The sequence below is a fragment of the Hyperolius riggenbachi genome, chromosome 5 (assembly GCF_040937935.1).
Source record: "Hyperolius riggenbachi isolate aHypRig1 chromosome 5, aHypRig1.pri, whole genome shotgun sequence".
In the NCBI taxonomy this organism is placed as follows: Eukaryota; Metazoa; Chordata; class Amphibia; order Anura; family Hyperoliidae; genus Hyperolius; species Hyperolius riggenbachi.
The window spans coordinates 389,185,837-389,213,400 of NC_090650.1; the positions used below are offsets into that span (position 1 = coordinate 389,185,837).

The following is a 27,564-nucleotide window of genomic DNA, read 5'->3' on the forward strand; positions in this document are numbered from 1 at the left end:
GGCATTGCAGTTGTACAGCCGTGATGTGATGAAGGTGTGTTGGGAAGGGGGGGGGGGTTGTTTGGCCAAATATTTCCTGCCGCTGGGGAAGTGTGCCTTCCCCAGACTGGCAAGCTTGGCAGGGTAGAGTGGCGGCAGGGAGCTTTCATAGTTCCGGATCGGCTTTTTCTTCCTCCACCATGGTGGTGATGTACTCCTGACATGTCTTCTTGGTTCCGATCACATGATATGACACGTGACCGGGATCCAGAAGACCATGTCAGCTTTACAGCTTCACCCAGTGGTGGAAGAGTGGTAACAGAAGAGTCTCTTCCATCACCGGGTGGCTCTGTAATGCTGACACGGTCTCCTGGATCCCAATCGCATCATATCGTGATCGGAAGGGATCAGGACCCAGAAGACCTGTCGTAAGTTGAGAGCCGCTGGTGGAGGAAAAGAAGAAGCTGCCTGGAACAGGTAAATATAACTGCTCCCTGCCTGCCGCTCATTTGGCTGCGCTAGGCACCCAAACAAGACATACCGACAGAGGCTCACTGCACCTGCAGCTTTCAAACGAAACATTTGTTTGAAACTGCTAATGGGTTAAAAGTGGCATTGAGGAAATACAACTACTAAGGAGAGGTTATTTTTATGTGTCTTCATTTCAGTCCGCAAAGCAACAAAATGTGAATGTCTACATACTGTAAATCTCACCACAGTGCAATAGGCTCCTCTTTGGCGCACTATACTGTGTGCTCATACAGTACCAGGGCTACTCTATCTCCTATGATCTTTGATCACATCTAATTAATTGAACCTCTAGCTTATCATTGGTTGTTAAACATCATGTGGTGTTTGTTTACAAGTTCTGATTTTTGTATTTTTTGACTTTTTCCTAGGTGTTTTTTACTTTTTACACCCTAAGTAAATAATTGCTAACACAAGATAGTTTAATATCTTTGCAAGCATTAATTCCTTGACTTTTTCCTATTTCCGTGCCTCTAGCAGAGCTGCTGAACAAAACTATCAAATGTTATTACCAGACATTTGAAAAATGTAATTACCAACTGACTTTTCTTTTAATTTTATTTTTCTTAAGCGAGTAAATTAATTACAGCTGCCTCTTTTTTTTTTCCTGCTTCTATCTTTTTTGGCTTGAGGACCGTAACATTTGAATTTATAAATAGGAAAGAATAACAGTATTCGGATATAATTACACAATTGAATGTCACTTTTTTTTTCCAGATAAATATTTATGCAAATTCTAATGGTCAGATGTGAAATGAAATATAATTATCTTGGCTGCACTTTTTGAGAATATTTTGGGCAAGTGGACAAGGCCATCTGCATTTATCATATAACATGTTATAACTCTGGAATTGTTTAGTTATTTATTTTTTTATCTTTCCCAAAGCTCCGAAAGTGAATCTGGCTCTCAGAGTGCCTGTGACCAACTTGTGACTCCCACAGCGCTTGCAGCGTGCACGAGGGTGGATTCCTGTTTTACACCCTGGCTGGTTCCTTCGTTCGGTGTGTCTGTCCAGTTTGCTTACCTGGAGTTACACTTGTGCCATCATCTGGATCAGTTGGGATCAGGTATATTTTTTTGAAAGCTTTTATGAAGTTGTTGGTTTTTTCTTTTTTTTAATTTTCTTTTTTTGTGTAAAAAAGAAACTTGGGGAGAACAATACAATATACAGTACAATATAATAACTTGTTGTCGGAGGACAGCGCTTGACAGCAAAGCAGCTCCAGTCTCAGCCAGCACTACTAAGGATAGGGAGCTCAGGCCTGAACAACTCAGACTGTGTGCGCAGCCTGGGAGTACTGATTGATGGGAAATTAAGCTTCAGGAATCAAATCTTAGCTGTTGTGAAACCTTTAATCCTTTCACCAAAAATTAAACACCTCATCTCCAGTAGATCTTCCAACTCTAGTTCATGCTTTCTACACATCACGGCTGGACTACTGCAATGTTCTCTAATATGGTCTTCCAAACAAAGAACTACACCACCTGCAATTACTATAGTACAGAATCTGCTTCAAGGCTGTTAACAAGCCAACCCGCCATTGCTACATAACACAAACCCTTAGCTCACTCCCAGAGTCCACATCAAACCCTTTGGAGACAGAGCCTTCTGTCATGCGGCCCCTACACTGTGGAGCTCCCTGCCACACCCAATCAGGACATCTCCAACCCTGGAAGCGTTTAAGTCTAAACTGAAAAGCCACCTGTTTAGTCTGGCGTTTATGAACACCTTTAGAAAAGTTGCAACAATGCCAAAAATAGTTCACAGAGAAAGTTAACATGCAACACGTGGATCATAGACTGACTCAAAAAGCCCTATCTCTACGAATAAAAGTCAGATCAGCAGGCCGCCAGGCAACTGGTAATGTTTAAAAGGAAATAAATATGACAGCCTCCATATCCCTCTCTTTTTAGGTGTCTTTCAACCCTTATTTTTAACTCCGTTACTAACAAAATTGGGTGCCTGGGAGTAGGCTTTAATAGCGCAGGAGCATGTAAAGTTTATTAAACAGTAGCTACCACTAATCCAGTCCATCAGAACAGATTGCTGCAAGGTCAGGCTTATGTAATGCCTCAGATGTTATCAGTGAAGTCATCTCCTCAGTGATCTCATAGTGGTGTAACAACAAATGCTTGTGTACTGTGCTAGAGGATGACAACCCAAGTCCTGGCAAGCTAAGGGACTACATTGGCACTCTGGACACTATGACGCTTTCATTCAGCTCATGTAGTCTGCAAGGCCATCTTACAAGCCTCTACAAATTGCCTTATTTTTCCGTGTGCCGTCATGTTTTTCTTGGCCTCCACAGCATTTGACTACATTTTTTATAGTCGGGACTTTTAATGACACCCATTTCAAATTGTTTCTGAATACAACAGTGTAACCGTAATTAGGATGTGGCTAATTTACACAATAAAGTGTACAGATTTTGAGCTATTAGTACACCTTATAAAGGAAGCCTTTTATGGGAACATCATTCCCTTATTATGTTTTATGCCTCATGTTCCACCAATGTGTTATTGCTCTTGTTAGTCATCTTTTCCACGTTTCCTGGTTTCTGTTCACCAGTGGTAGATTATAATGGGGGCTGTCTGGGCAGTGGCCCAGGGTTCCAACTCTAGTGTACACACAGGTGCCACGTGCGTAAAGAGATGCTGCATCTGTGTAAACGCCTGGGGATTGCTACATACTTGTATGGTAGAGCAATAGAAAGAGACGTGGGATGAGGACCAAAATTTAAATAACGTAATGGCAGTTCCATTGGACAGATGGACAGAGGTTACAATCTGCATTGATTGTGAATGTGACTTTTCATTCTTAAAGTAAAACTGAAGTGGAAAATAAAAGTCAGAAGTCATATTGACTTATGGAGAGGGAAGACTCTGAATCCTTCTTATACCTTCCTTGGTCCCCTTGTTCCAGCGATGTCACCCACATTAGAGCTATTCAACCAGCTGGTCGAATTATTCTAGATGCTGGTTGAATTATTCCTGATGCCTTACATGGGCTCACAGAGGTGTATTCGACTGGTTGATGGAATCACTCTAATTGGGGTGACAGCGCTGGAACCAGAAGGTTGAGGGAAAATGGGATGAATGAGAAGGTTCTTTAGGAGGCGTAGCCTTCCATCTCCATAGGTGAGTATCTGACTTTTTTTCCCATTACAGATTTGCTCTAAAATATGTTTTAATGTAGTGTAATATTCTTAAAATGAGGCCTTGAGTATACTTCTATTAGGAGTGGCTGGAAAGTGTAATGGTTAAGGGCTCTGCCTCTGACATGGGAGACCTGGGTTCGAATCTCGGCTCTGCCTGTTCAGTAAGCCAGCACCTATTCAGCAGGAGACCTTAGGCAAGTCTCCCCAAGACTGCTACTGCCTATAGAGCGCGTCCTAGTGGCTGCAGCTCTGGCGCTTTGAGTCTGCCAGGAGAAAAGCGCTATATAAGTGTTTGTCTTTTCTTTTTTTTTTTTTTTTTCTATTATTTATTATTATTATTATTCCTTATCTTTCTAATTTTGCAATATTTACACCCTCTGTGAATGGCGGATATTGCTTTGCCAGACTTAAAGGGGCACTATGGCGGAAAATTGTAAAATATGTGCAAACATATACAAATAAGAAGTACGTTTTTTTCCAGAGTAAAATGAGCCATAAATTAATTTTCTCCTATGTTGCTGTCACTTACAGTAGGTAGTAGAAATCTGACAGAAGCAACAGGTTTAGGACTAGTTCATCTCTTCATAGGGGATTCTCAGGGATTTATTAATTTTTAAAAGCACTTAGTGAATGGCAGTTGCTCTGTCCAACTGCCAAAAAACTGTGTAGCGAGCAGGGAAGCTGGCCAGCATCATTGTTTAAATCCTTTTGTTGGGAATATCTTTATAAAGAATAAAGCCTTGCTGAGAATCCCCTATGAAGAGATGGACTAGTCCAAATCCTGTCACATTTCTACTACCTACTGTAAGTGACCGCAACATAGGAGAACATGAATTTATGGCTCATTTTACTCTGGAAAAAAACATACTTATTTGTTTATGTTTGCACATATTTTACATTTTACAATTTTTCGCCATAGTGCCCCTTTCAGTATAGTAGTATGTGAGCTGCCCAAACTCCTCCCCTGTCACATCACCAAATGCTTGAGAAAGGAGGGAAGGCCAGCCAACACAGAGGTGACCCTGCCCATTGTACAAATAGGATGAGAAAATGAAAGGTAACTCATTAAAAAAAATTGTTTAGTGCAGTTAGTAGTAGTCACTAGAGAGCTGCCTGCCACAGAGACCCTGGTTGTTTCAGTTACTCACTGATGTTCACAAAATAATGCTTTTTCTCTGTCATCTATTTTTTCTCTAGTGCCACCCAGATCCCTGCAGCCATTTATCTCTGATAAAGCCATGCCAAGTGATATTGAATACATGGTGGTATCTCTGAAGGAACCCCGGGTTTACCTGCGGCAGTGGAGCGGCACGACGTTGTGTAAGGAGGTCCAGTTCTCCACCGAGGCAGTGTGCCATCTGCTGGAGTGCCGTAACCTCACCATGAAGACCTTAGTGAAGCCGTTCCACGTACAGGGCCAGGTGGCTATATCTGCCAGCACACTGGAGAAGTTCATGGACTGCACCGTCCTGGTGGACCCCGTGTTCATGAACATCGGACAGCACTCTGTGCACTCCATTCATACCGCCATCCAGGCTTGGCAGCAGGTAAGGACACTTGTTATCCTGACCATTGGTTGTCTCTTACAAGTAGAGTGAGTAATTTGGAGTAATTCCCCCATGTGTCTCTGCCTGACAGTGAAATACATTTGCATAGAATGACATTGTCAAGAAAGGAATGTGGTTAGTGTTTTCTGTAACGTGATAACAAATATGATAATCATCCAAGAAAGAGGCCTTATCCCTGTTTGTTTATGTGTGTAGAAACATGTTGAAATATTGTCTCAGGGCTCATCACTCCAGCCATCTGCAGTGTTTTCTCACGTTTTGTCAGCTAGAACTTGTAAACTTATTGCTCGATCCCACCCAGATCTGTTAAATAAGCTGTTCCAGTGATCAATCATGGTTCTCTGTCCATAAACTATTATAATGTACTGCTTATTATGTGACGTGCTGCTGAACTGCATTGTACCGGAGTTTTTATTATCAACTACGCTTATTTCAAAACTAATAAATAAAATAGTGACATTAAAAGAACATATTGAGCTCTTGCCTGTATTAGACTGTCAGGTTTCATCATGTTATGTCCAAAAACAAAACTAACAGTACTCACAGTGGTGTAACTGAGGAGTTGGCGCCCTAGTACGAGTTTTACATGGGTCTCCTAGCACTAATATGAAGCCCCTAAACCTACTAAGGACAGTTTCAGTGTCAGAGAGGAGTAATCAAAGTAAGGAAATCATGATTACTACTAATCAATGCACATATAGAGGTGTTCTTTACCAGCACAGCACCAATGAAAAGCTAATAAGATACATGAAGAAGGGCGCCTAATTGGCCCCTCTCATCCAGGGACTCTTGTGCGATCACATCCCCTATTGCTACGTCACTACCCATATACTGTTCCCCTGCAGATTCGATTCCCCCGATGGAAATTGTATCCTCTAAAATTTCTGACTGATCAAATTTTTACCGAAAATCTATCACATGTATTGAAAGTGCATTGATTAGTGCAATACAGGTAGTTAATGAACAAGATGGGGGTTGTAGGATCATGTACAAGACAAGACAAATAACATTTATATTGCGCTTTTCTCCTGCCGGACTCAAAGCACCAGAGCAGCAGCCACTAGGACGCGCTCTATAGGCAGCAGCAGTGTTAGGGAGACTTGCCAAAGGTCTCCTACTGAATAGGTGCTGGCTTACTGAACAGGTAGAGCCGAGATTCAAACCCTGGTCTCCTGTGTCAGAGGCAGAGCCCTTAGCCATTACACCATCCAGCCACGCGCATCCAGCGCAGTAGGATCATTATTAACCTGAATCTGTTCTTAAAGGACAACTGAAATGAGAAGAATATGGAGGCTGCCATATTTATTTCCTTTTAAACAATACCAGTTGCCCGACAGCCCTGCTGAGCTATTTGGCTGCAGTAGTGTCTGAATCACACCAGAAGCAAGCATCCAGCTCATCTTGTCATATCTGACAATAGTGTCAGAAACACCTGATCTGCATATGCTTGTTCAGGGTCTATGGCTAAAAGTTTTAGAGGCAGAGGATCAGCAGGTCTGCCAGGCAACTGGTATTGTTTAAAAAGAAATAAATATGGCAGCCTCAATATTCTTCTCACTTCAGTTGTCCTTTAAGTCAAAACACTGTTCCCTGTACCTCCTCTGTGCCCCCTTGTACCTCCAGTGTCCTCCTTTATGTCACCACTGTCCCCCTTTGTGCCTCCTTTCGTCCTAGTGATGGTCCTAATGAGCTAATCTCACGTATGCAAAATTTCACATAAAAATTTGCAATTATGTTGATACGTAATTACGATTTTGAAATGTAATTGATTTCATATAATCCATGCAACCTTCCAGAGGGTCTCGGTACTGGATCACAAGTTTGCTTTAAAATGCATATGCAGAACTCATAACTCTATATATAACTATATAGTTTAGTGTCAAGCCCGGATTTACATCACTGGAGCCTATAGGCACAGATGTCTTGGCACCCTAGACATTGCCCACCATGAACCTACAAACCACCACCGAACCGCACCACAAGTATGCTGGCTGGCCCAGCTGTCACTTTTCCGTTACTTCCCTGTGTCCCTCATAGGTATCTACAGGTGTCCCTTAGCATTATGTAGCCAGAGGTAATCGCAGTATTAAGTAGCTAGAGGTGCCCCCGACAGAAGGGGAATCTCATCAGTGGAATGCCAAGAGCTGGGTGGAAAAACCTCACATTCATGCTTGGAACTCATGCATAGGGAAGGAGGAAGGGAGGGGCTTGGTGAGTGGAGTAAGCCTCCTTTCCCTTTTTAGGCGCCTATAGGCACGTGCTTTATGGCAAATCCGGCCCTGTGTAGTGTACTGCAGCAAAATGTCATTTTACCTAGCTTAAAAAGAAATGTTTTTCTTTGAATTTTTGTCATCTATATAAAAATCTTAATTCCCACTCTGGACCCAATAAGTTAGGCGAAGATCACATCTTGCAAAAGACAGTAAATCTTTTGTAATATTGAGCTCAGTCTGTAAGCCATACTTTGCTATTTTTAGACTGTATAGGTTTCTGTCTTTATATTTCGCATACACAGGATCACTTTTAAGGTGCGTACACATATCTGATTTTATGCCCGATTGTTGTTCAAACCGGACGTTTGAACGACTTGGTCATTCAAGCAAAAAATTGTTCAGGCTCCTTGTACACACAGATGGCAAAAGGTTTGAAATGCTAATTACAGCTAATTTAAATGTCGTTTCACTGGTCAATGGACTGGATAGAACAATGGACAAGATCAAAAGACTGATGAAACGACTTGTTGTTTGAATGTCTATTGGTGTCAAACTAATAGACACATGTACGGACCTAACTGTTATTTGAACGCCAGTTAGTCCACGGATCCGCCAAGTGGATCAGTCAAAACTGCTTCTATCAGTCTAAAGATTGAATGTACACACGTCCAACTGTCGTTCAAATAACCGGTTTGAACGATAAGTTGTTCAGAAATATAAGACGTGTGTACGTACCTTTTAAAGGACACCCAAGCCTTAATGAGAGAGTGTTCTTTTACATACCCTGGGCTTCTTCCAGCTCCGTAGTCTTGTAGGTCCCTTGCTGTCCTTAGCCAAGTTGCACACTATGGCACAAGTGCAGAATTGGCGACGCAGCTTTTTGATCGCACTCCTGCCACATGGAGCGCTCTGCTCATGCAGTGTTTATGAGTCCTAATGAACTGATCATGCACAGAATGCTCCTCTTTACCGTAGCACAATCAAGAAGGCATGCTAGTAAGGGCGGCACATGTGTTGGAGGAAGAACAGCACACAAGACTACAGAGGGTGAAAGAACACCCAGGTAAATAGGACACTCTTTCATAAAGACTCAGGGTGTCCTTCAAGCTCTCACCTACTGCCTTCAGAGATAAGATCTAGGTATCTGGATCGTCACCCCCCCCCCCCCCCCGTAAATGTACCCAAATTCCCCCAGTATAGGAAGCCAGTACCCTCTGCTGTATATGTGGCTTCAGCATAGGTAGCCTAATCTCTCCCGCAGTGAAGGTACCTGGGTACCCACTTCAGTATAGGTATCCAGATTTCCCCACATTATAGGTAAGCTGATGCCCCCTTAGTATAGTTAGTCAGTAATGTCCCACTGTGTATAAGTAGCCAGTTTTGTCCTCCAGTATAGCCTGATTTCCCCCCAGTGCTTATGTAGCCTAATGTTCCCCTCCATAATACCATTATAGGTGGATTAGATGTCCCCACACCTTGCACAGAGAATCACACCTCTCCAGGTTCCCATAACCGCATCTTTAGCTTCCTCTATAGTGCCGCATAGAGTCAAGTCTTCATGGCTGTAGCTGGTGTCTCCCATCATTTGACTCATCACCACTTACTAATGGGGTCACATGATGAGAGAGGCCAGCTGCCACCATGGAGACCGGACACTTAAGTGCTGCTGAGGGGAGGCTGACGGGATGCTGGATATGTGAGAAACTTGGCTCTGCTCACAACTCTGCAGCTAATGAGGACCAGATTACTGACCTAGCAACCCATTGGGGGTCTCCATTGGCCTTTCTGCAGGACCCTCTGGACCCACAGTGGGCCCCAATCAATTGCTTGTGCTGCTTGGTCCATAAGCCTGCTTTGCAGATCAAATTACAGTCATTTTTTATTTTTTTTATGTGAATTGTGATTGATTAGTTCTTTGAATATGACCATTTTATTTTCACATCTCATGTAGCCTTGTAACCGTAGCATTCAGAATCGATGGATTATAAATGAATGAGACATATTCTTGTTTGGAGTCATTGTAAGAAAAGGCAGTGAAGGCCAAGTACTTACAAGCAACTTATGACAATGACATGCAACATTTGTTAGCCAGGTCTTGTCCTTCCTATATCACATATGTTTAATATATGACTTATAGGTAGCAGGCTGTTCAGTGTATGAAGGCTAATCACGCCATTCCTACAAGCCAAGTCATTAATCTTGATTGTGTAAGAACCTCTTGGACACCAGGCACGTGCTGGTCAGTTACCCCCCTCCCCCATTGTGAGGCTTTTTAATGGAGTGCTTTTGCTATAGTAGAGATGTTCCATTTGATTCCCCTCAACTCCCTTCTAGAGCTATTTGTATTTTGTAATTAATTGTATGTGTAACATTGGGAGCCAGAATTCCAAGCTCTAAACCCCTTGGCTAATAAAGCGATCTTCGTCGACTCCCCTGGGTGCTCCACTGCTCCTCCCCAGAATTAGGCAAAGAAAAACAAAGTCGCTTTTATTTATACGCCTGCAGAGCCATAGAAGTGTTTGGATTAATTACCTAACATGGCACTACAGCAGCAGCCCTACTAGAGGATGAAACATCTGTTTTATATCAAACATTCTTTTTTAAGGGCATTCCATGGCTTTGCTTGTTGCAGGAGGACATTCATAAAACAAGAGCTAGTGTGAGCTAAATCCTTACAGCTGGTTTGAATATCACTGGAGGAGGAAAAAGAAAAAGAAAACATTTTGCAGCTTGAAATGCTGATTTCAGCCTCGTGTTCTGCACGATGCAAATTAAAGAATCAGGGAGGTTGGGGGAGGGGGGAGGTCTCTTTGGCCATTGGTGAGTACGTTTATAGTCACCTGTCATAGCGGATGTATCTGATAGGGATGGAACCTTCCACTTGGGTAGTACCTCTGTCTGTCTTGGAGGCTGAGTAACTTCAAACTAGGCAGGTGCCCAAGGTGCTCTTGACATCTTGGAAGAGAGGAGTCAACCTGAAAAAGTCACATAACCATCAACCTGTTGCCTATTGTTTCTACTGCTTGAAGAATGCATACTGCTACCATTACAGCATGCATGCACCTCTTCATTAACATTTTAGCAGCCAAATAAAGTAAAACTTTATTTGGCTGCATGGCCTAATTTTTCCTGCTGCTGTGATGGTGTGTCTTCCCCAGCCTGGCATGCTCAGCAGGGTATGCAGAGTGGGCGGCAGGGAGCTTTTATAGATACCTGTCCGGATAGCTGGATTGGCTTCTTCTTCCTCCACCACCGTGGCGGCGATGTAATTCCGGCATGTCTTCTGGGTCCTGATTTGACGTGATTGGGATCCAGGGGGCCGTGTCAGTGTTACAGCGCCACCCGGTGATGGAAGAGTCTCTTCCACCTCTTCTTTCACCCCTCTTCCACTACTGAGTGGTGCTGTAACGCTGACACGGTCGTAAGCGTCCATCTTGAGCTTTACAATCTCAATCCCACCCACTTTCCATTAAAGTGAACCCGAGGTGAAAATAAACTGATGAGATAAACAATTGTATTTATCCTCCTGCTCCTAAAAATGACCCTTTTTTTAGACTTCCCTTGTTTTATTTTATATTTAAACATTTAAAAGTAGAATTAATGTTTTCTTGTCTTTGCTCAGCCTATTAAGTGTCCCTGAATGAAAATACATGCACTCTTGACCTTTTTTCTATCTTTCTCTCTCCCTCTGCTCTCAGAGGTTGTATTCTGCCAGAAAACCGTTTATGGCTGTAATTTGCTTATCAGTGAGGCTTACTATATTCCTGACACGGTACCGACAAGACAGAAGCTGTCACTTCCATGTCTAGAAATAAACTCTTTCAGGCAGCAAAATAAAACATGTAAAACTGCCTGGTTATTAATATCTTTTGCACTGTACATACACGTTTCTCTCATCATGTCACACTTTAAAATTGCAATTACATCTAAATCGCATTAAAATCACAATCGATGAAAAATCTACTTCTCCCTCCTTGGCTTTGGAAATAACAGAGCTGGAAGATCAACCAGGTGTTTAGTAAATGTAATGAACATTTTTCAAAATGGTTGACATTTAGAAAAATACTTTTTGGGGTGTATACATTACTTTTTAAAATATTTTATTTATTTTGTTTCATCCCACTTAAATGACAGCAAATAACCCGTTTCTGGGTTTCATCATCTTGCCTATCCCTGGCACACATGTGTTTCTTAGAAGTACTCTATAATTTATGCATACAAGCTTTCCAAACCTTCCATTATGCTTTTAATTAAGGAAAATATGTATTCAATTTTTTTTTGTACATATCATTTATTTTATTTTTGTATTTGAGTACTTACTATAATGAATTGACTGTGAAAGTTCCAGTACCCCCTGAGCTCAGAATCAGATGGGAACAACGGACACTACTAGAAGACTAAAGCCACATAAGAAGCAGCTGAGGCAATAGAAAATAGTCACAGCAAGTAGCCATTATTATTGGTAATTCCATTTAAAGCTAATTTGTAGTGAAAAAAAACCCTCTAATATTTACCTGGCTCTGGATCCTAAGAGCCTTCTTGCTCATCCCTTGTCCTGGTTCCAGCGCTGTCACCCCCATTTGCAGTTTCTGCCTCCAGGAGGCCTCTTAAGGCATTGGGAGCACTCGTGTCCCCTAGTTCTCCCAAAGACAGGTGGCTCCATACATCACATGCGCGGTCGTACATGCGTAGTATGAACACATGGTTTTGGTAGCGCTTGGGCACACAACTGCTCCTGAAGCCTTCCATGGGCTTTCTGAGGTATATTCGACCACTTGGTCGAATGGCTCTAACGGGGATTACAGCACTGCAACAATGGGACCAAGATGGGATTGGGAAGGGACTTTAGGATCCTTTGCCTTCACTCTCCATAGGTACTGAATATTTTGGACTATAAGACTCACTTTTTCTCCCCCAAAAGTGGGGAAAAATGTCACTGCGCCTTATAGTCCAAATGCAGGGAGTTCCTGACTTGTGAACGCCTGCCAATACAAACCTCCAACCCGCCGCAATGTCTGGGACTTCCTGTACTGTGCCCATGCAGGGGAGGACCCGGGGACACAAAAGGGCATAGAGGACGAAACAAGGAGGACACATGGAGACACAGGAGGACACAAAGGGGACAGAAGAGTCTGCTATACCTAGGTGTGTCGTATGGTCAGGAGTGTTCAGCTTTTACTTTTAGTGTATTGAAGTTTTGTCACAGCTACTAGTTGCTGCATCTCCATAAACTTTGACTTGAGTCACCATTGTAAAAAAATTCCTTAGGGCCCTTTTCCACCTGCAGTCGCTAGCGTTCACGCTGAATGCTAGCGATTGCTGAATCGCAAAACCGGCGATTCCCCGACGTTCGCGGCCGCGATTTTGCTATGCTATGCACTGCATAGCAAAATCGCGGCAAATATCGCTCCGCCGCGCGTTCGCGTTCCCGTCAAAAGTGAATCGCGGTAGTGGAAATGACCTACCGCGATTCCTATGTTAAAAAGCAAACCGTAGCGATTGTAAAATCGCTAGCGATTTGCGTTTTTGCGATTCAGCCAGCGCAAACGCGCTGGTGGAAAAGGGCCCTTAAAGTCACAAGAGCAGGTGAGTTGGGTCCGGATATATACATCAGAGTGTAGCATTTAATTGATTATAAATGACATGACAGGTAGATTCTTCAGATACAAAATATACTTGGCACTGGCTGTTGATATTATTAAAGGAACATTTATAGTTTATTTTATTGCTTGCGTGACGTATAGACTAATGCTGACAACTAATTAAAATTATGCAATTTAAAAAAAAACAACATATTTAATTAATAATAAAATAGCGCTGATATTTTCAGAGTGTAAATAGTCTTGTCGCTAACTGTTTCTCAAACAAGACCAATAACATTTATAATGCTCTTTTCTCCTGGCGGATTCAAAGAGTTTGCGCTGCAGCCACTAGGGCGTGCTCAGTAGGCAGTAGCAGTGTTATGGAGTCTTGCCCAAGGAGTCATTACTGAATAGGTGCTGGCTTACTAAACAGGAAGAGCTGAGATTCAAACCAAGGTCTCCTATGTCAGAGGCGGAGCCCTTAACCAGTACACCATCCAGCCACCACATGCTGGTAGGATTGCTTTGAGGAAATCACAGTCTAATGCCTACCACAGTTATACATTATGTCCAACAGAGCCTAAGGTAAGTTTTTGGGTGAGCCAATAAACTTAGCTGTATGTTTTTGGGATGTGGTAGGAAACCATACTCGATGCAGATAGTGTCCTGGTCCAGATGCAAACCAGGGACCCAGCTAGATCAAAGTTATCTTGAGTAATAATTCATCAGGGCTCTAGCTCTTATTTAAGTCTTGAGGTGCGTACATATACTAGATCAGTGCCGCCCTTAACAAACATTTTTAGGTCGACACTGCAGGATGAAGCAATTTACAGACATGCTGCTCAGCTATGGCTGAACTGTCCCTCAGAGGGGCTCACAATCTAATCCCTACCATAGTCATATCTCTATGTATGTATCGTGTAGTGTATCAGTCGTAGTCTAGGGCCAATTTAGGGGAAAACCAATTAACTAATCTGTATGTTTTTGGGATGTGGGAGGAAACCGGAGTGCCCTGAGAAAACCCGTGCAAACACAGAGAGAACTTGCAAACTCTATGCAGATAATGCCCTGCCTGTCTATACAGAGGTATTTGGCAATGTTTGCCAAAATCCCAGTGACTTATCAGATGATCCGGACTGACAACAAAATGGTCTCCAGTCATAGAGGGGTATTCCTGCTGTGGTTATGTATAAAAATAAGTCAGGTAAACACACAAGTGGTGTTGTCCATAACGAAGTGTGACTGAGGGGCTTGCTAACTGTCCTTAGATGCTGAAACTACCAGTTGTGGAATCAGAAGTGATGAAGTGTTGCGTATTTCATTAAGTGGAGCCATATGTCACGCTGTATACCGCTGAAAGGTACACACTGAAGCTGGTTCCCCTGATTTATAAAAGGGATTTTGCAATGTTAACATGAGCTTCAGGAAGACATATTTCTGTAATTGTTTTAGTAATTTTCTTGTTTCCTTTCATGTCAAGGGTACTTTGCACCACATGGCAATGTGCTATGGCTTGTGATTTCAAGACTTAAATGACTATACATAGATGTTTAGTGGTTACCTCATGGGTCTGTATTGACATTTTTCTACAGTAAGAATACTGTTGTCCCCATTAAAGGATAACCATACTTTTAATGTGATGTCTGCACATTCTTAACTGCAATAAACCCTATCTCCGGGCAAAAGCGAAGATTTTTCAGCAGTCAGTGTAATATGAACTCCAATGTGTTGGACCTTGTAAGCCAGCAGGGACATTTCAGCAGAACTCTTCAGTAGTAGGATCAGCCATACTATGCCGGGAAAAAAAACACATATATAAGTAGATAAATACTTGATCTACTTACATAACACATGTATTATACTGTGCACATTTTGATTTCAGTGAATGTTATATAGTAAATGACGAGAATTCTGTTCCTGGTGGGGGCCATGTCTTTTGCCCACAGTTAAGGCTAACTCATGTCATTTCTGCCCTTTACTTTTTTTCTTGTCTTCTCCAATCACTGAGTCACCTCAGCCTTGCTTGTAAACACAAGTGAATAGGGGATTAGGTTTCAGATAAGCAGCTGGCAGGGAAATAAAGGGAAGAGGAGGAATAGATTATAGATAAAAAGAACCCCCAGCATGCAATTCTTTGGCACCGACTACTAAAGGGCCAGTGCTCCTTAAGTATAGGATAACTCCAAATCATAACAGCAGAAAAAGTTTTGAAAGTTTTGAATGCAGGCTTAGCATCTTTATCACTTAATACACTCAGACCAGTTGCTGTTGAAATTAGATTTTTATGGTGACGATACCGCTTTAACCCTTCCCAGTCCTATGTAGGGCTAAGTCCAATGTCGGACATAGTCCGATATATGAAAGCTGGTTGCCGCTAGAGGGATCTGTTGTCGGATAAAATGTGGCACGGCGTCCGCCCCTACAGGTAAAAGTGTCAGACTTCAAGAGCAAGTGACACCCATGCTAACCTAGAAATAAAAAATACATATATAAGTACATAAATACTAATTCTACTTGCGTAACAGATGTATTGCACTGTCCACGTTATGTAACATACTGAGGGGCTGCAGCACACAACAGGAAAAACAGTGACAGGAGCTCTTGGTTACGCTTTAACGCGCTTAAGCTCACCAACTGCGCCAAAGTGTCCCCGATCTGGTGAGTCCTACTCTAACCATATAATGCTAGTTTTTATCAGCAGTCTAGTGGGAACTAATCCAAAAACCCAAGAGTCAACTAAATGGGAGAAAAGGAATTTAAAAACACCTCACCTTCCACTAGCTACCAAACGAACTCTCTGGACATGTGCAATGCACTCATTTATATGCTTAACTGTGCTAGAGGTGGGCGTGGTTATGCAGGCTCACAAGGGGAAAATTATAATCAATTATCAAGGGGTGAGCAGCACAAACCAACTTTTAATGCAATTTTTTTGTAAAGTTTGCATGCAGCAGTGGAGACCCCAATCCCCACAAGAAATATATATAACATACAGAGGGGCTGCAGCACACAACAGGAAAAACAGTGACAGGGGCTCTTGGTTACGCTTTAACGCGCTTAAGCTCACCAACTGCGCCAAAGTGTCCCCGATCTGGTGAGTCCTACTCTAACCATATAATGCTAGTTTTTATCAGTAGTCTAGTGGGAACTAATCCAAAAACCCAAGAGTCAACTAAATGGGAGAAAAGGAAATTAAAAACACCGTCCACGTTATGATTCCTGTGAATTCTATAAAGGAAAAGCAGATAATCCTATTCTAGTCAGTTTCCATCTTGGTTACCTTTGAATGAAGCTAACCCTGATATAATTTCCTCCCTCACTCTTTTTTTCTCCTCTTGCTAATTGTGTATTTGTTACCCACCCTCCTCCCAGAGTCTTCAGACACTCCCACTGAGGTCTATACTAGGAAGTGCACTGTCATTAGAAGGAGGGGGAAATAAAGGGAAGAGGAGGAATATATTATAGATAAAGACTCCCAGCATGCAACTGTTTGGCAATGGCAATTAAAGGGCCAGTGCTCCTAAGGTATGTAATAACTCCAAACCATAACAGCAGAAACATTTTTGAATGCAGGATTAGCATCTTTATCACTTAATACATGCATACAGTTGCTGTTGAAATTTGATTTTTATGGTTTCAATTGCGCTTTAAAGAGAACTCGAGGTGTGTTTAAAGAATGTTATCTGCATACAAAGGCTGGATCTGCCTATACAGCCCAGCCTCTGTTGCTATCCCAAACCCCACTAAGGTCCCCCTGCACTCTGCAATCCCTCATAAATCACAGCCATGCTGTGAGGCTGTGTTTACATCTGTAGTGTCAGTCTCAGCTGCTCCCCCGCCTCCTGCATAGCTCCGGTCCCTGCCCCCGTCCCTTCCCTCCAATCAGCAGTGAGGGAAGGGATGCAGGCGGGGACTGGAGTTCTGCAGGAGGCGGGGAGAGCAGCACACTGACACTATAGAGATAAACACAGCCAGCTCTGACAAGCTGTTTGTCAGCAGCGTGGCTGTGATTTATGAGGGATTGCAGAGTGCAGGGGGACCTTAGGGGGGTTTGGGATAGCAACAGAGGCTGGGCTGTATAGGCAGATCCATCCTCTGTATGCAGATAATATTCTTCAAACCCACCTCGGGTTCTCTTTAAGGTGTCCATTAATGGTACAATTTTTTCATCAGATGTTATCTTTCGATGTGGTTTGAATGTTCGTAACTAATTGGGAGATAATTATCGATTGTTCCCATCAACGTAATGATTTAAGAAGGTTTTACGTTCCAATTCGATCATAAAATCCAACTTTGGGATCAATAATTTTTCCTTTTCCGATTGACCAAAGAATCGTATCACATTGATTTGTGCCACAAATAGTGCAGTTTTCTATACAATTTGATCATAAAAAGTGCATCAAAAGATAAAATCTGAAGGAAAAATTGTACCGTTAACCTTAAGCCCCACCCTCTGCTATTGTGCCATGTAATATAAATATTACATGGCTGCATTTTAGGCTGTATCTAGGAGCGCCATTGCTGGGTGTAGTCCGGCATGCCCTATGTGCATCAAAGTCTTGGACAAAGTCAGACACTTTAATCTGCTCCAGCGCCACTGGCGGAGCTACAGCAGACAAACCAGCACCAGTCCCACTACCTCCCCTTGATGCTAGATCGCCCCCTCGTTCTACAGTGAGGAGGTACAGGCCCTCCGGATCACTGCCGCCACTGCAATTTCGGGATTCCCGATATTCCACAAATCCCCCCTTTCCCAGCACACCGGAAAAAAAGTAAGTGCTGTCGGGGATGTCGGTGATTGCAAAATTGAATTGGAAACGGTTAATATCAGTTGTGCCACTGTTAGCTTTGTACTAACAGGTGATCCTGCGTGGGAAACGCAGGGACCAGGAGAGGCTATAGGACCCAAAGCCTCCCCTCTCCTTAGGTGAGCATCTGTTTAGTTTTTTTAGTTTTGTATTTGTTTGTTTTTTTTAAATCTCACTTCAGACTCCCTTTAAAGCGAGCCCGAGGTGGGCTCAAAAAATGAATAAAAGGGTAGGCTACCTGATTCGCAAGGCTGAACGGATCAGGTAGCCACAAAACCCGCCACTCCCGTGGGCCGCAATTTCCCACTTTCACTTTTGTGACCCGTTAGGTCAGAACGCTGCATGGAGAGACTGTGTGTCTCTCATAGCGTGCAGGGAGGTGGGGAAGCAGAAGGGGGCGTGGCCAGAGAGAGAGCTGCCCAATAGCCGCAATGGAAACCCTGCAGGACCGCCCCTGGCGGGCGTTTTGAACAAGAAAATTCCTCTCCCCTCTGTTTACCACTGAGTTAGCAACAAATCTTGTTGTTAAACCTAGGGGGGCTATAGCGCAGTGCTGGAGGGGGCAGAGAGCGGCAGTTGCCAGAGCCATGTCATTAGGCAGAGAAACATGCCTTTGTGCCCCATCTGCCCCCGAATATCCACCTAGGGTTTTCTTTAAATTTGGTAAATAGCCATTTAAAATTGCTATTTTGCTGTGGCTGATGCATTTAACATTTTCTTCTTTAGACTTTCATATGTAACTTGTCTGTAGAAATGAATATGCAGAATGAATTTTAAGGTTGAAGTCTTGAAACAGTCGGCTCTTTTGTCTTGCAGAACCAGTGCCCTGAGGCAGAGGAGTTGATATTCAGCCATATTGTCGTCTGTAATGACACACAAGAGACGCTGCGGTTTGGGCAAGTGGATACTGATGAGAATATAGTGCTGGCCAGCCTCCATAGCCACCAGTACTGCTGGCGCTCGCACAAGTCCCCACAGGTACAGACCAGCATGCTTTCCAAGCCACCAATGCATTTGATTAAGCCTTTTATTCTTTTTCTCAGGGTTTCAATGTTAGAAATGCCATAGCAAAATGAAAACAGCGAGTGGTTTCCCCATAATGAAAACGCTGATATGAGAACTGCATTGTGCTGCTCACAAACAGCTATCACAGCTATCCTACCCCAGTCTTGTAGAATGCTGTAAATTATTCAGGATACCCACTTTTATGTTAAATATTCAGGTTTCAACAACAGAAACACTTGCTATCCTACCTAATAAATGTGTCCTCGGGTCTGTGCTTTTTGCTACTGTGCATGTGAGCAGCACGGACAGTTAGGATGGGACCAGTTAGCTGGGCGGGCGTGTGCACATGTGCGGCGGGTGGGTGTGCGCGCATGCGCACTGACATGTGGCGGTGAGAAACAGACCTAGAGTCCGTTTTTAAACGGGCTTAGGTCTACTAGTATCTATGTATTGCTGTATGTTGGTACGTAACCCCGATTTCCTACTAAAGCTTCTCCCCCGGAGCATTCTGAGAGACCAGCTATGTTTTTGTACTGGCTTTAGAACTCAATAAACGAACATTCTGCATAGATCACTTGCCAGAATGAAAGATGATGTCGCCTGTGATAAGTTTCAAAAAAGTAAATTAGGGAGAGGAAAGATTACAGTGGTCAAACACTGACTAAATAATTCATGAATGAATATTATAAAAGCATAGACAATGTTATTACCGTATAGTCTGGCGTATAAGACGACCCCCCCAACTCTCCCAGTTAAAATATAGAGCTTTGGGATATACTCGCCGTATAAGACTACCCCTCTTCCAACGCACACCAAATAAAAATAAAAAAAAAATCATTTACTGGTGCGGTGTATGAACAGATACTGGTGCTGTACTGTATGTGGCACCCAGTATATAACAGTATATAGGCAATTGACTGGTTTGGTCAACTCTCCCTAATTGTATTGGTCAGCTCTCCTTGTTTACCTGTTTATCAGAGCGGTATGGAATAATAGATCGCGCTGTGCCCATAAAACACGCCTCTTTGACCCGTCTGGCCTGCTCTTGTATCATATTTACCTCCTTCCCTGCCTGTCAGATCTCACACATGTACACCTGCGCCGCTTCACTACAGTCCTCAGCAGCGAGATCTGAGAGGCGGTAACAGGATGGGGCGTATCACCCGGCATCAATGACACCCGGCGTATAAGACGACCCCTGACTTTTCAGACGATTTTCAAGGGTTAAAAAGTAGTCTTATACGCCAGAATATACTGTAATTGTTATTTTCACTACAGTTCCTTTTTAAATGAAAGTAAAAAGTTCTGGGGTAGTGAGCCCCTCAAGGTGCGATCTGGCCACCCGACAATCACTCGGCTGCTCCCATGTTAATCACTAGAGGAATATGTAAAAAAGAGAGGAGCGCTCTGAGATTTCCAGCAATGATAGATCAATTAACACTAGGAAAGGTCTCACCTAGTATTAGTGTGGCCGGTACAGCGTACTCAGCCGCGATTCGCATGCGTCCCTCTTAGGCAGCCGGGGACCGGGCTCTCCGTGGCAGCAAGGCAGAGACAGGGACTTCATTTTAATAAACCTTTATTTTATAGTCCCATATGTATTTTGTGCCATATTGTAACACTGTGGCCAGTCTATTCCCCTGCCTCTATTTTTACCATTCACGGACAATTGGACGCTGCTCACCACGCCTTTCAGCGTGTGTTTGAACAGACGTCCTCGCTACCATCGCAAGGAGGTCTGGAGCTGGTGACGTCGCCTCCGCCCTGTCTCTGCCTTGCTGCCACGGAGAGTCCGGTCCCCGGCTGCCTAAGAGGGACGCATGCGAATCGCGGCTGAGTACGCTGTACCGGCCACACTAATACTAGGTGAGACCTTTCCTAGTGTTAATTGATCTATCATTGCTGGAAATCTCAGAGCGCTCCTCTCTTTTTTACATTTTTAAATGAAATGTATTCTTCTTCAACGTTGACATGCTTCGGAAATTAAACTTGTGGTTGTATTGTGTTGATGATCACATGTTTTACATGTACAGGTCCTTCTCAAAAAAATTAGCATATTGTGGTAAAGTTCAATATTTTCTGTAATGTACTGATTAACATTAGACTTATATATATTTTAGATTCATTACACACAACTGAAGTAGTTAAAGCCTTTTATTGTTTTAATATTGATGATTTTGGCATACAGCTCATGAAAACCCAAAATTCCTATCTCAAAAAATTTGCATATTTCATCCGTCCAATAAAAGAAAAGTGTTTTTAAAACAAAAAAAGTCAATCTTCAAATAATTGTTCAGTTATGCACTCAATACTTGGTCGGGAATCCTTTTGCAGAAATGACTGCTTCAATGCGGCGTGGCATGGAGGCAATCAGCCTGTGGCACTGCTCAGGTGTTATGGAGGCCCAGGATGCTTCGATAGCGGCCTTAGCTCATCCAGAGTGTTGGGTCTTGCGTCTCTCAACTCTCTCTTTACAATATCCCACAGATTCTCTATGGGGCTCAGGTCAGGAGAGTTGTCAAGCCATTTGAGCACAGTAATACCATGGTCAGTAAACCATTTACTAGTGGTTTTGGCACTGTGAACAGGTGCCAGGTCGTGCTGAAAAATGAAATCTTCATCTCCATAAAGCTTTTCAGCAGATGGAAGCATAAAGTGCTCCAAAATCTCCTGATAGCTAGCTGCATTGACCCTGCCCTTGATAAAACACAGTGGACCAACACCAGAAGCTGACATGGCACCCCAGACCATCACAGACTGTGGGTACTTGACACTGGACTTCAGGCATTTTGGCATTTCCCTCTCCCCAGTCTTCCTCCAGACTCTGGCACCTTGATTTCCGAATGACATGCAAAGGTTGCTTTCATCTGAAAAAAGTACTTTGGACTACTGAGCAACAGTCCAGCGCTGCTTCTCTGTAGCCCAGGTCAGGCGCTTCTGACGCTGTTTCTCGTTCAAAAGTGGCTTGACCTGGGGAATGCAGCACCTGTAGCCCATTTCCTGCACACGTCTGTACACGGTGGCTCTGGATGTTTCTACTCCAGACTCAGTCCACTGCTTCCGCAGGTACCCCAAGGTCTGGAATCTGTCCTTCTCCACAATCTTCCTCAGGGTCCGGTCACCTCTTCTCGTTGTGCAGCGTTTTCTGCCACTCTTTTTCCTTCTCAAAGACTTCCCACTGAGGTGCCTTGATTCAGCACTCTGGGAACAGCCTATTCATTCAGAAATTTCTTTCTGTGTCTTACCCTCTTGCATGAGGGTGTCAATGATGGCCTTCTGGACAGCAGTCAGGTCGGCAGTCTCACCCATGATTGCGGTTTTGAGTAATGAACCAGGCTGGGAGCTTTTAAAAGCCTCAGGAATCTTTTGCAGGTGTTTAGAGTAATTAGTTGATTCAGATGATTAGGTTAATAGCTCGTTTAGAGAACCTTTTCATGATATGCTAATTTTTTGAGATAGGAATTTTGGGTTTTCATGAGCTGTATGCCAAAATCATCAATAATAAAACAATAAAAGGCTTGAACTACTTCAGTTGTGTGTAATGAATCTAAAATATATAAAAGTCTAATGATTATTAGTACATTACAGAAAGTAATGAACCTTATCACAATATGCGATTTTTTTGAGAAGGACCTGTATGTGGCTGTATAATAATGTCAACATTTAAGGAAACCTTAACTGAAACCTTAACTGAGAGGGATATGGACGTTTCCATTTAACCACTTCAGGACCAAAGTGCTAAACCCCCCTTAAGACCAGGCTATTTATTTCTAAATAGGCCACTGCAGCTTTAAGGCCAAGCTGCAGGGCGGCACAACACAGCACACTAGTGATTCCCCCCCCCCCCCCCCCCCCCCCCTTTTCTCCCCACCAACAGGTCTGATGCCAATGCCAATGTGTTTATTTTTTTTTTATTATTATTATAATTGTTTTATGGGGTTTTTTTCCTACTTCCCTGCTCCCTCCCCCCGCCAGCCAATCAGCGTGATCAGCTGTCATAGGCTTCAGCCTATGACAGCCGATCACTCCCCAGCCTATGGAGGGGACAGCCGTGTCACACGGCTGTCCCCAGTACAGCGCTGCTGCAGATCTCAGCGCTGTACACAGTAAATAGATTGCGCCGTCTAACAGTCTCTCGAGCGGCGATCGCTGCTCAGAGACTGACGGCGGGGCGGAGTTACGCCCCTCAAAGAAGGAGATGCGCGCGCAGCCTGCGCGTGATCTCCAGCAGTAGCCGGTGTAGTGACAGAATGTGCAGCTTCGCAGATTGTGCTGCTCTGTTGGTACTGCGCATGCGGCTGTACAACATGCGTGCTGTGTCATCCCCCCTCACTGCAGCTTCAATTAACTTAGAAAAAGTGTATATTTTAGTGCTGCTCTGCTCTCTATCATTATACTCCGCCCCTCATGGCCATCCTTCTGCCTTTTTTCCCCCCCTCCTGCTCTCTGTCATTATACTCCGCCCCTCGCCGCCGCCGCCCTTTTGCCTTCTTTTTTCCCTTCCTGCTTTTTGCTGGACAGTGATCCTGATGACAGTGGTGGTGAGCGGAGGCGGCCAGAGACGTTTATAAACAATGCAGCAGCAGGCCTCCAGCCAACCTGCAGCCTGATGTCCCCAAGGTGTTGTCATATGACCCCAGCTGGCAAGATGTAGTTCATCAATGGACTGCACCTCCTGGCATGTACCGTGTCAGAAACACTGGTCCACATGACAGCCCAGGGGCCCCAGGTCTCTCACTCACTGGGGCCCCCAAACCACCATGCGACACCTAGAGGGAAGTGCGGGCAAGCCCTGGACCTCTCACCTCCAGGGAACTCACCCCACCACCTCTAAACTGAATGCCAACTGCAACAAACACAATTGCTAACTTCCAGTCAGAGCAATATCCTGCCTCTATCTGGCCAGCAGACGCTAGTCAGCCAATCAGGTGCACTGTCATACACCCTTTGCCTGCTGTACCATACCTAGCAGGAATTACATAGATTAGCATTCAGGTGGGAGGCTTCGGTTGGACACAATCGTGAATTGCGTCATTTACAGGGACGCCCCGTGTAGGCACATCTCCCACACGGTCCCCTCCCTAACCACTCACCTGTCAACCGCATCCTAGAAGCTGCAAAAAATAAATTTAAAATCACAAACACTGGTCCACATGACAGCCCAGGGGCCCCAGGTCTCTCACTCACTGGGGCCCCCAAACCACCATGCGACACCTAGAGGGAAGTGCGGGCAAGCCCTGGACCTCTCACCTCCAGGGAACTCACCCCACCACCTCTAAACTGAATGCCAACTGCAACAAACACAATTGCTAACTTCCAGTCAGAGCAATATCCTGCCTCTATCTGGCCAGCAGACGCTAGTCAGCCAATCAGGTGCACTGTCATACACCCTTTGCCTGCTGTACCATACCTAGCAGGAATTACATAGATTAGGACCTCTCACCTCCAGGGAACTCACCCCACCTGGGGCCCCTGGGCTGTCATGTGGACCAGTGTTTGTGATTTTAAATTTATTTTTTGCAGCTTCTAGGATGCGGTTGACAGGTGAGTGGTTAGGGAGGGGACCGTGTGGGAGATGTGCCTACACGGGGCGTCCCTGTAAACGACGCAATTCACGATTGCGTCCAACCGAAGCCTCCCACCTGAATGCTAATCTATGTAATTCCTGCTAGGTATGGTACAGCAGGCAAGGGGTGTATGACAGTGCACCTGATTGGCTGACTAGCGTCTGCTGGCCAGATAGAGGCAGGATATTGCTCTGACTGGAAGTTAGCAATTGTGTTTGTTGCATGTACCGTGTCAGCCAGAGACGTGCGACATTGCCATGGGTACTTTAACCTGCGGTACTGGAGCAGATGAGAGGGAGGCCCAAATATACACAGGGGGCTAGGGAGCAGTCACTCATAGGTAAGTAAATGCACCCTATAGGCAGGTAAAGAGACAGTTGGCACTACTCCATAGGATAGCTGGCATCTTAACCAGTTCACCCCCAAGGGTTTTTACCCTAAATTTTTGGCCACAAGATGGCGCTAGTGAACACTCTCCCATTTTATAGGAAGTGTTCACTTTTTTTTTTTTTTTTTTTTACATTTTACTAAACTGGGACAGCTTCCTGTTTTATGAATGGACGTGGACGCTGATCGCGGTCATGTCCATTCATTGCAAGCATTGTTATTGGGTAAAGTACCTTCCCCAATCACTTAACACGGAGTCCTGATGGAAACGATGGCAGGAGTGGTGTGCACACGTGCGTAGCGGCGGCTATAGCGAGCGACTTATTAAACCGTCCTGTTGCCGTTAACAGGCTCAAACAGGAGGTTTTAATAAGTCAGAATGCCGGTAATTGGTTAAAGGGTAGGCAGGATTATCACAACTCGCTCACTTGGGTGTGTTCTGCATGCTCTGGTCCTAAAGTGATAGCACTGATGAGGTCAAAGAAGGGAGAGGGATCGGCACTGCAGAAAAACATTTATTGTCCAGAAGTGAGGCACAGTCCAAAACAACACACATGTGGTACAGCTTTATAGTGAAAAGGACATACCAGTGCTGTGAGATGTGAAAGGTGTGGTGGGTGCTGGGCACTAAACTCCTGATGGCCGCTTCGCACTATATCGTGCTTCCACGGACCTGTGCCTAGTGGTGTCCCCGCTTAAATTACAGGGACCAGAGTTTGACTTGTGCTTGACTGACAGTCAAGGATGGATTATTTGAATATTGCCTAGGAAACTGAATGTATAATTTTTCCTTGCGTAATATAAAGGCAAGACCAGATATGCCAGTGGTTCTCAAACAAACAAGGTGATTATATGTTTGAAGAAAGTTTGTAGAAAGATGTAAATCAAAGCTAGTCTAAACTATCCAAAGGCCCAAAACAATGTATTCAGCAGAGCAGCGTGTAATATCAGATTGCAGAGCAGAATGCTTTAAATCACCTTCTAAAAATTCTGTGGCCACTCTCGGTTTCATAAACACCTCATAACGCCACGTTCACATCATAGGCACAGCTTGTTTTCAAGATGGGAAGATAGGCTTTCTGCAGCTTTTATTTCTGTATATATTTCAGTGTTTATTTTATGGCTTCTGGACTTTTTCTTATATAGTGTTCAGAATTGGATGCCAGTGGTAGTCTTGGGATTTATTTGGTCTTTTTGTTTTGCCCCAAGTGAATCAGCCATTTTTATATTAAACACCTACTGGACAATAATAAATTATTTATTTTATTAATCTGTGAAGCATACTGCAGTAAGGGAATGATGTGGCTTATATGATAATGTCAGAAGTGGGTCAGTGATCGTGACGAGATGAGGGGCCATACACCACAAGCAGACCAACAATTCCTTTATTTCATCTCACGCAAGTAGCAAAGCTTCAGCTAAGAAAATACAGCAGATATGCTCACAAACTCTCACTCTATACACAGCTCAACTCACTTTTAAGCCTCGTACACACGCATGATCAGAGTCGTCTGTGGTGGCTGATAGTCATGCATCCGTACAGACTCTCCGCCATTGATCCGCCGGCATATCAACTTGCCCGAGTTTCAGCCAACTTCATTGTCCTCACGCTCCCCCGCCCACCACGAGATTGTCTCGTATGCACCGCTACACACACACACACACACACACACACACACACACACACACACACACACACACACACACACACTCACACACTCACACACTCACACACACTCACACACACTCACACACACTCACACACACTCACACTCATATACTCACACACACACACACACTTGTGATCTTGGCCTGAGACCTTGCTATTGCCTGTATTTACCAGCCTGTGACCTTGACATTGCGTGCTTTCAGCCATCCCTCACCTCTGCTTCGGACATTAACAATGTCTGGACATGTCCAGACCACAGTGATATTTTTTTCTCCGGCTCCAGTAGGGTAATTCAAAGGGCCACAACCTGTTGGTTACCAGCAATTAATCTATTTCCTGCTTGGGCAAGCAGTTTATTTTTCCCTGCGGACACACTGGTGAAGACTAGTTTGTATTTGCACCCTGTGCACACCAACTACTGGTGGTTGAGTCCATAATATCCATAACAGTACCAGTAAAGTTGTGAAGAATTAGCACCACTTGGACTTTTGAAGTGGGTCTAAAGAATTCTAAAAGCACTACTGCTGAAAAGGTATCCCAAGATCAATTGGTCATTTTTAAATTTGACAGTATTTGCAATTATTCAACTTCACAGGAGTAAGAAATAACCCCTGTAATGCGCAGTATGATAACATCAAGTGATGTAGGTACGTGATCATTTGATAGAAGAATTACAGCAGAGGCAAGTAACACTTGGGGAGGAGCTTACACACTAGGGTTCAGTAACAAGTAGATATAAAGGTGACCTAGCGATCTAGCAAAAGAGGCAGTCAGTCTTTTGACATCTGATACAAATATAGATATGTGCTTGAAGGTAATTGACAGATTCTGTGCTTGTCTGAAGAGGTACATTTTAAAGGTGCACTTGAAGGTTCAAAGCTCAAAGTATGGCAGTGGAGATGTGGAAGAGAGTTCCAAAGTGGGTTTGAAGTTAATGAGAAGTCCTGGATATGAAAGTGAGAGAAGGTGACCAAAGGGGGGAAATCAGCAGGTTTTGTGTACAGAGTGATTGCAGATAGGTTGGTATATGGTACCCATTTGGTCCCTAATGAGGAAATGTATGGAGGGGGGCACTAACAGAGAACTTTGTTAGAAAGCG

At 43.9% G+C, this 27,564-nt stretch overlaps 1 protein-coding gene across 3 annotated transcripts in view; it reads left to right on the forward strand.

The window, feature by feature from the left end:
* The window catches only part of VPS13B (vacuolar protein sorting 13 homolog B), a 1,202,086-nt gene that overhangs the window by 1,014,518 nt on the left and 160,004 nt on the right, over positions 1 to 27,564 (forward strand). For all 3 annotated transcript variants that reach the window (XM_068237718.1, XM_068237719.1, XM_068237717.1), the window contains exons 41-43: positions 1,394 to 1,575; positions 4,864 to 5,213; positions 18,654 to 18,815. In XM_068237718.1, coding sequence (XP_068093819.1) covers positions 1,394 to 1,575; positions 4,864 to 5,213; positions 18,654 to 18,815 — 694 coding nt within the window. The remainder of the gene's footprint in view (positions 1 to 1,393; positions 1,576 to 4,863; positions 5,214 to 18,653; positions 18,816 to 27,564) is intronic.